Below are 10,757 nucleotides of genomic sequence, written 5' to 3' on the forward strand. Positions count from 1 at the left end.
CGAGTTTGTACAAATGCGAATCGCAACTATCATCGTAAAGAAAAGACGCATAATCTATTCGACTACGAATTATAGCAAAGTATAATCTCCTGAGATGTTTTGGGTGGACACCCCATCCCGGTCCAACTAGAACTTTTAAAACATTGGAATATTTCTGAATCTTTTGAGCCAATTCGTTAATATGTTTTTCCCACCTAAGAGATCGATCCAACCACATTCCTAGATACTTAACACACTCGACTAACTCTATTTTTTTATCATTAATTTTGATGCTTACAGGTTTTCTATTAATACCTTTTTTAAACACACATAACTTAGTTTTAGATGTAGATATTTCAAGACCGAGATTATTCAAACATTTGTTAAATACATTAAGGGACTTTTGTAATACATCCTCAGCCTCCTCTATAGACTTCTTTGTAACATATAAAATATAATCATCTGCATATTGTGAAAAATAAACATCTGAAAGTGATTTTTGAATATGCATAGTATAAACATTAAAAAGCAATATATGATCAAACGAACTTAACAAGTGAAGTTCGATCGATATTATATAAGTACGCTTTATTCGAAGATATAAACACAACATGTAGTACTTTTCAATGTACTGGCAACTTCGCACTTGTCAAATTTAGAAAAAAAAATTTTTTTTTGATTTCCGTCTCCTGTCTGTGGGCACCCCACGCCGCCCAAGGGCGTGCCCTCATTATTTCAGAGAGAAAGTGCCCACAGTACAAAATTTTCTTAACGGGTTGAGATCAGGGTGGGTGGGACCTTATATCTTCGAATAAAGCGTACTTATATAATATCGATCGAACTTCACTTGTTAAGTTCGTTTGATCATATATTATATTACGTCGCTTTATTCTTCAGATATAAACACAACATGTAGATGTTTAGAGATGAAAATTTTGTAGGTAAATAAATTAAAATACAGAAAGAATGTTTAACAGTAATGGGCTTTTATTACCACCTTATTATCACAATCATCTTATTAGTATTCAGTCTTATTTTAATTATTAATCAACTTATTATTAGATACACAGCCTGTGTTCAGTCGTTACAATATAATATACCTAATTATACTTTGCAGCTAACTTAAATTATCCTGCGAAAGTCTGGGCATTAATATGGATCTAGCAAAATTGCCCTCGGCTTGCTTGATCGGCCTATTATAAAACTTTGCAAAAGTTTCAGACGAACTAGACCAACCAGCAGCTTTCCTGATGGTATCTAGAGAAATACCAGAGGCACGCGCCGCAGACGTGGCAGCATGCCGCGTGCTATGCGCGCTGAATGTTGCCACGTCCACACCACTTTCGCCTAGGACTTGTTTAATCCATCTGCTTATGGATTGAGCAGAGGCTGGTTTGTGTGGTCTCTGATATGTTAATATTAATCTGTTATCAACTGATTGGGATCTTATATTATTTGTTACGAATATATAGTCTTGTACAATTGTAGCCGGACAGATAGCACTATTTTCTTTAAAATAGGGTAAAAAGAGCACTGGTTGTTCCCGTCCGGCCGCAGATGTTTTTATTACATCTGTAATACCAATTTCGATTCCGGAAGGACGTAACACGATATTTTTTAACTTGATGAGTGAAAGTGTTTGTACTCGATGTGCAGTACATAAAGCTAGAAGGACGACCAACTTTTTAGTAATTTGTTCAATAGATAGAGTTCTATTTGGTATCCACTTTCCGATAAAATCAAGAACTATTTGTGGATCCCATGTATTCGAATATTTTGGGAGAGCTGGTCTCAACTTATAAACACCCTTAAGTAGTCGCTTAATTTGAATATCCGAACCTAGATCGCTACCTAATAATAGTGACAGAGCTGAGCGGTGACTATTTAAAGAACCGTAGGCATCTCCATTATTAAACCGCTCTGTTAGAAAAAGCATTACATCTGAAGATGTACCTTTAAAAGGATCCAAACAATGACCCTGACAGAACTGCCACCATGATTTGTAGGTAGTGCCATACTGCAGTAGAGTATTATTGGAAAGTGAACTAATCATTAGCTCTAGCGCCGCATTTGGAGTTCCTCTTGATGTGAACGCCTTCCCGAGAGCCTCGCGGCACCCAGGGTAAACTGCGTTCGCGAGCGGCGTGGAGTCCTGGAAGAGGACGAATGGAAGATTGGAATAAAATATATAATAGTCGACCGCAGTATGCTTTTGAGTAGGGGAAACCACGGCTGGGAAGGCCAAATTGGGAAAACTAAGATGCCCTCTGCCTTATCACTTATAATTTTTTGAACACATTTCAATATGAGTGAACATGGTGGAAATGCATAAAAATCTAAGTCTTTCCAGTCCAATGTGAAAGCGTCAACTGTATAAGCGTCAGGATCCGGTTTCCAGGAGACATAAGTTTTACACTTTGCATTAGTGCGAGAAGCGAAGAGGTCTATTGTCGGTTCACCAAGAGTCTCTACTATCTTGTGATATTCTGTGTTACTTAATTGCCATTCTATATCAGGATTCTTTCTTCGAGATTCCTGATCAGCTTCTACGTTATCCTTTGTATTAATATACGAAGCAAAAAGCCATATACCTCGCTCCTCGCACCATTGCCAAATGTTTTTTGTTAGGTCATTCAAGTGTTGGAACTGAATACCGTCCATTCGATTCACATAACTTATTGCTGTGGTATTATCGACTCGTAACAATATATTACAATTCCGTTTATCACGCGCAAAACTTTTAAGCCCGAGAAAGACGGCAAGTAGTTCCAGATAATTTATATGGGAACCACGCTCGCTGTCTTTCCATCCACCGTTTATACGCATATTATTACAGTAAGCGCCCCAGCCAGTTCGAGACGCGTCTGTAAAAATTTCTAAGTGGAATCTAGGTATTGTGAGAGGGTTAAATGTCGATGAAATGTTATTAACCCACCATTGCAAGTCAGGTAGAATGTCAGTGGACAACTTTATTTTTGCGTCATATTTTTTATTTTCCACAAGAGCAATATATTTCTCTCGTTCTAAGGCCTTGGTGTATAACCAACCGTATCTAACGGCTGGACAGGCCGACGTAAGAATACCTGTTAAGTGAGCCAAATCTCTTATAGTACAATATTGCAAATGAGAGAACTTTTTAACTAATTGTAAAATATTGTTACGCTTGTCTGTGGGAAGAGAAATTGACATATCAGTTGAGTTGTACATAAAGCCTAGAAATTTACAGCTCTGCGCAGGTAATAGGCAACTCTTATCATAGTTGACTACGAAACCCAAACATTCTAGTAAGCTAAGTGTTGCGTTAATGTTGGCTAAACATTCGTCATAAGTATCTCCAATACATAATATATCATCTAAGTATATAACAGATGTATGGCCCAAGCTTCTTAAATGAGTTACCACTTCTTTCATAATTTTCGTAAATGTTCTAGGGGCCGAAGACAAGCCATAAGGGACTGCTGTAAACTCATAGGTTGTGTTATCAAAATTAAATCTGAGATACTTGCGATGAGATTTAGCTACAGGTACATGCAAATACGACTCCTTCAAATCTATGGTGGCCATATATCCATTATTGGGAATCAATTTTGATGCGGTTCGAAAATCCTCCATTTTAAAATGATCATTTGTGACGAATTTATTTAGTCGTTTAAGATTAAGTATAAATCTATGGCCACCATTAGATTTTTCTGTCAAAAAAATATTGGATATAAATTGATCAGGTCGGGGAGTGCATTTTGAAATGGCTCCTAATTCTATTAAGTTATCAATAGCTTTCATCATATCCCGTTGTTCTTTAACTGAGAAACAGTTGCGCGGAGGGTTAGTTTGGACAACTCTTCTAGCAAAAGATATTCGATAACCATTACGGATCCAATCTAATATTATGGGATTACTAGTAATGTCTAACCAGCAATTATAGTAATGTTGCAGTCTGCCGGCATGTACCTGAGTTACTGCCGCGTCTTTGCATGTTTGTTGTTTGTCGCCGGCGTCAGAGAGCGCCTTGTCGCCGGCTGAGCAGCTCGCGGCGTCCGGCGATACGAATGCGGAAGCGGTGTCGGCCCTCGGTAGCTCCAGGTGTGCCCCCCCCTGCTCGACGATGGGAAGCGAGGAGGGCCTGACCAGTTTCCCTGCTGACGCGGCCGGGGTGTAGAAGATGATGCATTAGATGCGGGCACCTTAGGGACGAAAGTCTTTTTAATTTGTAGCCCCTGTTTCTCAATAATCTTTGCTGCTTTGATTTTTTCTGATATTTTTATGCCAAAAAGTGTTTCGTCTCGGTCTTGGTCTTGTATGACGGAGAGGAACGCTTTGTCCAGTCCCGGAGTAATAAGCTTTGACCTCACTTGCGTTTCGACAAAATGTAGGTCTGTAAGTATTCGGCAGCTATCAGATAATATTTTTATAGTTTGTACTTTATCTTCACTTGTTAGTAAAACATCCATGGCTCGATTGATGGCAGTAATTCCTAAGCCCAGTTGATCTTGTTTGACTTGAATTTTCTTGTCGCGAGACCTTACTGTCTCAGCGATAGCGGCGGAAATTTCCGCATTCAAAGTAGGTGCTTTCAGTAGCTTACAGTTACCTGGGACTGTGTATTCCTTTAAAAGTTGCTCTTTTGCTTCTTTAGGCATGCCTTTTCTAAGAATAGGAAGCCATCGTTGAGCGAGTTTTTCGTGTATATCTGGGCCGTAAACAGGAGAGTCATCTGACGGGTCACCCAAGGCTTGTAGCAGCTCTGGATCGAGTTCAGGTACAGGCACAACAGCGTTTCCTATGTCGCCGTCGGCTTCTTCAGCCGGGAACGGGACGGGTGCCTCCCCTAACGCGGGTGCGTCATTGTGTTCCTCCACGTTTTGTTCTAAAACCAAACGATAAACGAGGTTAACTAGAGAATTAAGACACTTTGTTCATAGTCACGGCAAAAGCCGGCCTATGTTAAAAGTTTAAAACCCTCGTGCTGACCCGCAGTCGAGCCTCCAGGTTATTTTTCATAGCATCATGCTTATCCATCGTGATAACCCGCAGTTAACCTCCCGGAAAGCTTACAGATGCCGCAAGATTCGATTACAATCGAATCGAATAAGAGGAACATTATAGGAGACCAAACACATCACTTTTTATTTCACACGTTTTGTAGACTTACCTAAGTTGTCCTCGGAGTCAGACGAGGATGAATACACAATCACACGATGAAAACGTTGTTGTTGTATTTTCCTGATTTTTGCATTGTAATAATCAATTCTTTCTTCTGCACTTCTTTTCGACATGGTGAAGCACATGTTGAAACTTGTTGAAAGGGAGCGTGCGTCGTTGCCGCGCACAAGAAAAGAATGAGGGCACGCCCTTGGGCGGCGTGGGGTGCCCACAGACAGGAGACGGAAATCAAAAAAAATTTTTTTTTTCTAAATTTGACAAGTGCGAAGTTGCCAGTACATTGAAAAGTACTACATGTTGTGTTTATATCTGAAGAATAAAGCGACGTAATATAATGGCGAAGTAGGATCTCCCTGAGCCAACCCACGACCAGTTGATCTTCTTAACATAGATGTATCAGTTTGTATTGTGAGATATCTTTCCCTTAAGAAATTCCATAGATATCGACAAATGTGATGTCCAACTCGTAGCCTGTCAAGTATTTCAATTAAAATGGGAACATTTACATTATTATAAGCATTCTCAATATCTATGAAACTCCCCAAAGTGATCATATTTTTTGAAAATCCGGTCTGAATCCGACTAACTAAGCTACTTAAATTATCCAAAGATGATCGACACTTTCTAAAACCAACAGTTTCCTCGGAAAACATACATCTTTTTTCTATGAACCATTCCAATCTCCTATTGATCATAGAATGAAATATTTTACACAGACATGAAATTAAAGAGATTGGTCGGAGAGCAGAGTCAGAGGAGGGGTCTCTTCCGGGTTTAGGTATCGGGACTACACTAATTTCTCTCCACTGAGTAGGGACAAAACCTAAGGAGTAGAAATTATTGTACAATGTTAATAATAAGAGTTTTCCTTTCTCAGGCAGATTTTTAATCATAGAAAATGCTATACCATCATGACCCGGAGCAGTATCTTTCGGTTTAATGCAAGAATCTAATTCATGTAATGTAAATGGTTCGTCTATAACCGTGCTACCCGACTCAATCACTGGCGTCGACGGAGACACATAATCTGGCGTGAGAGAACAAAGAAGATTATGAGCTTTTTCTACACTAACATGAGGCCGGGAAGACCTATAGCCCTTTACCCATTTCATACGAGACCAAACTTCAGAGGCTGATGAGGACTCGCTTATGGAGTTACAGAATTGTTGCCAACTTTCGTTTCTACGCGTTCTAATAAGTCTCTGAGTGCCTCTTATCTTAGCCTGAAGTTCCTCAAGATTTTGTGGTGTAGGATTTCGTCTGAACAATGAGAGAGCTAAACGTCTTTCGGCAACGGCTTTGGATAAAGCCTGGTTCCAGTACGGTTTTGGTTGGAAATTGTTTGCTGGCTTATTGTTAATTTTAATATATGGTATGAAAAGATCAGCAGCTGCATTTATAATACTTAGAAAGCAATTATATGATTCTTGAGGAGCTTCAGGCAAAGACAAATCAGCGAACTTATTTTCTAAATACATTCTGTACTCATTCCATTGAGCCCCTTTATAGTTTCTCCTTGGTACAGACTCAGCACAAGAATTTAAATATGTAGAAATCTTTATAATAAGGTGATCGCTTCCTAGTGATTCTTTCATAACGTTCCAATTAAATGCAAAATAAATATCAGTAGATACTATAGAAATATCTGGAGACGACTCCTGTAACATTCCATTGACTAGGCGCACTCTTGTGTGTCTATGATCATTAAGAGAAACTAGATTACAGTCCACAAGAGAATCATATATTTGAGTTCCGCGAGTATCCGTTTTATATGACCAGTTGGTGTGATGGCCATTAAAGTCGCCCATGATAATCACGTTATGTTGCACGATTGAAAAAATAAAATCCCAATCACTCTGCTGAGTCACTACGGAAGACGGACAGTAAATTGAAATCACGTTTTTAATTTCATCACAATTAAACACTTTAACGTAAACGACTTGTACACCAGGATTAGGGTGTTGAACACGACAATGCTCAGACTTGATCGATTTATGCGTAAGGATTGCAACACCACCATATCCATCCGATCTGTCCGCTCTATATATATTATAATTACTAATGCGAAAATAACAGTCTGTATCTAACCATGTTTCACTAAGAGCCGCTATATGGATCTTCTCCTGAATAAGTAGATTCTCAAACGATACTAACTTTGGTCTAATACTTTGCGCGTTCCATTGCAACATGTTAAGTCTGCACTGCTTTAAGTTGCTAGCCATCTGTGGCGTTAAAAAAGGATTTTAAGCAGGACATGTCAAGTATATTCTTCATAACAAAAGATAAAAGCCATTCTAATCCAGTTTGAACTCCCAATTTTATTTTTTCAACAATCGTCAAGTTTTTCACGAATATGATATCTTTTAACTTATCAATTAATGAACTAAATTTTAGTTTATTTTCACTTACTTCCTTGGGTTCGCTCGTTATTTCTGGTAGAACGTCATTGTCATCAGTTTCCATATTTGATAAGTTTTTATCAGATATACTGTCATCTTTTTCTCTCACTTCGGGCTTCCTGTGTTTATTAGGTTTAGTACGGCTTGTCTTTTTATGTGATGATAACGATACATTATATTTTTTACCTGGGGCATCACTATGACTATGAACTACAGCTTGGGTCGTCACTATTTTTGCATATGCTGGTTCGATTATCGCAGACTCCACTGTTGATGTTTCAGCCACTGACGTCGTCTCAGTTGTCCTAAGCGTCGGAGGAAAGTTTTCCTGATACAATGATGCCGCCGGGGCTGGCGGGCTGTTAGAACCTGGTTCGTATTTATTCAACGCCTTTTTATACGTACAGTTAAATTCAGCCATAATCTTCCTTATGTTTCTTTCTTTTTGGTAGTACGGACAAATTTTGTCTAGAGCCATATGATTTCCTGAGCAATTGCGACATGTGAATACAGTTGTTTCGCAATTCATATGATGTCCTCCACACTTAGGACAAGTAGATTTTTTAGAACACGTTTTCTTTGTATGTCCATATCGCCAGCAATTGGCACACTGTGATACCGGAAATAGGTATGGTTCAACCTTTACTCGCATTTCATGTATATAAACGTAAGGTGGTAATATGGGGCCTTTGAAACATACACGTACGGTCTCACTGTCCTTCCATCCTGATTCATCTGAACTTTTTCTACTTAATCTTTTTACTGAAACTATTTCTACTCCGCATGTCATACTTTCTATCATATCTTTTTCATTTAAATCTAAATCCACATCTTTTATAATACCATAAGAAACACCAACTTCGTATGTTTTTTGGCACCGCCAGCCCAACTCCTCGAGTACAACAACCTTGGAAATAAGGCGCTCAGCGCTGGTTTCATTATCAAATTGGACAAGCACCTTATATGAATTAACGTACCTGACTCTAATGATACCTAGAATATCATGACTTTTGAATAGCTTCGCTAGCGCAAATTGGTTCGGCAGCTTATCTTTGCAAGTAATGCTTATTTCTGTGCCCACGGGTAAGTTTGGGTTAAACACATAACGGCGTTTTGGATTTTTGGTAACTAATGTCCATTCATCGTCCTTCCTCTTAGCAGCATAGGAATGATCTGTCGTCATAACACTCATATCTGTATCAGTACTAACCTTAGGAAACTGTCTCGCCTTAAGCTTTTTAACCTTGACCTTAGGTGACCCTAGGCCATCTGATGAATTCGGTTCACCATTATCAGGCGTAATTTCCTCCTCGCAGTCCATATCACGTTGTATTAAATCCATGGAATAATTTTGTAGGCATATCTCTGAGCTATTTACGCGATTTGTAGCTTCATTTGCGCCATTATCTCTATTGAGGGACATTGGTTTCGGATCCCGACTGTAACAGTCGGGACCGCTTCAAATTTATGAAAAACCAGAAAGTTAATAATTTACGAGTATTTTAAAACACAAATAACTGAAAGACACAAGTTAATTGAATATAAAATTACTAATTTTACAAAAGACTTTTCAAAACACGTCTTGCCGCCTTTAAGTTTTTTTTTTTTTTTATAGTAGTTATAGACATGAAACCGAGCGACCAGGGGCCATAGCACGGTACGCTTATCACCATGCCTGTCACGTTCTAACAAGTATGTGAGTGCGAAAGTGACGTTCTTAGTGATAGGGGAACCATGCTGCGCGGGCTGGGGTAAGAGAAAGACATATTCATGTATTGACAGGTTAATGTATGACAGCATATTTAATCCTTTTTCTCTTTCACTCTTATAAATTCCGGTATTTCGCCATCGCCTCCTACCTATGCTGCTGCCATAACCCGACCATGAAAAAAAACCCGGTCGGTGATAAGGACAAAGCATGGCATTATTTTCTCTTTCCTCTTATAGGAATCGCAATAAGACTATCTTTCTCTATCAAAAAGTGTCAGGCCCTTGGTTGTGTATGATTGTGGGAATTTGGTGGGAATACTGCTTAATAAAATCAAAGATTATAGTCTGTCAAACCACTTTGTCAGTCGAAAAAGCCGCGAAATTCAAATTTTCTATGGGACAATAACTTTTCTAAATTTGCCGCTTTTTTCTACTGAAGGAAATGGCTTGACAGTCTATATAATAATATATAACTTTTATATTTTTATAAGGATCTCATCCGTGTTCATACAGCTTATAATGCACAATTATATTGAATGGACGAATATTGAATGGTACTTACTGAATGGCAGAATAAGTTGGGCCTTTAACTTTAAAAAAATAATTAAAGAGGGAAATTGTTTTTGACGTTTTTGTTGTGAAGATATTGTGAAGGTTCGATTTGAATGATGCTTGCTGCTTAAATAATGATTATTGTGCCTTATTTCTTCGCATGTTTGGAGAAAAGCACTATATATTATGCCTCGGCAGGAATAGCAATTCGTGGATTAGTCCACTTGGCCTCCGCTTCGCGTCGTCCGACAAAATCGAAAATCATCCTGGGATTGCCCTTCTCCGCGGCCTCTACAATAATGTATGCAATAGTGTATGTATTAAACGAGTAGAATCATACAGGTCAACAAACCAAAAGTAGGTATACAGCTAAAGGGCCCTCCACATTCATGCGCGAATCACGGTGCGAAGCCGCGAACGCGAGTGTGGAGTCTAGTTCGCTAATCAGCGAAATCGACTCCACACTCGCGTTCCCGGCTTCGCGCCGGTAGTCTGGAGCGGACTTAAGATACGCGAGCATACTCGTTGCAGTATTGTATTCTTTGATACTCGTAGCTTCTTAGGCGCCTGGCCCGCCCCGGCCAAGCTGGTCAACGACACCTTCTCGTAACTCATGAGGCCCTGGTACTTGCTCTTTGCTAAATAAAATTTTGGGACAGTTTTGTCGCCAACCTTATTTTAAATGTCATCTGACAAATAAGTGAATCATAGACATGTTTTTTTAATTTTTTTTTGTAATCTTCCAACAAAAGTGTCTCAGATTATACTATTTCAATCAATCAATCAAATATTTATTTGCTTTAAGCAAAGTTGCATGGATGCAAATACAGTTCAATTCACTTATAATAAATTACAAAATAACACAGATAAAACAAACAGACAGAACAAAAATTACAGTACACAATTTAAATATGGATGAAAACATGTCAAATTAATTTAATACATTAGCAAAGTATT

The 10,757-nt window shown here is 38.7% G+C and overlaps 1 protein-coding gene across 1 annotated transcript; it reads right to left on the bottom strand.

Moving 5' to 3' along the window:
- Window positions 1–3,932: 3,932 nt before the first annotated feature.
- LOC134746931 (uncharacterized) lies at window positions 3,933–5,252 on the bottom strand. The gene is made up of 2 exons (XM_063681502.1): window positions 5,129–5,252; window positions 3,933–4,843 (listed from the first exon to the last, which is right to left on the bottom strand). Exons 1-2 carry the CDS (start codon window positions 5,250–5,252, stop codon window positions 3,933–3,935), a joined length of 1,035 nt encoding a protein of 344 aa, XP_063537572.1.
- Window positions 5,253–10,757: the final 5,505 nt, after the last annotated feature.

The sequence above is a fragment of the Cydia strobilella genome, chromosome 13 (genome assembly GCF_947568885.1).
Source record: "Cydia strobilella chromosome 13, ilCydStro3.1, whole genome shotgun sequence".
Taxonomy (NCBI): domain Eukaryota; kingdom Metazoa; phylum Arthropoda; class Insecta; order Lepidoptera; family Tortricidae; genus Cydia; species Cydia strobilella.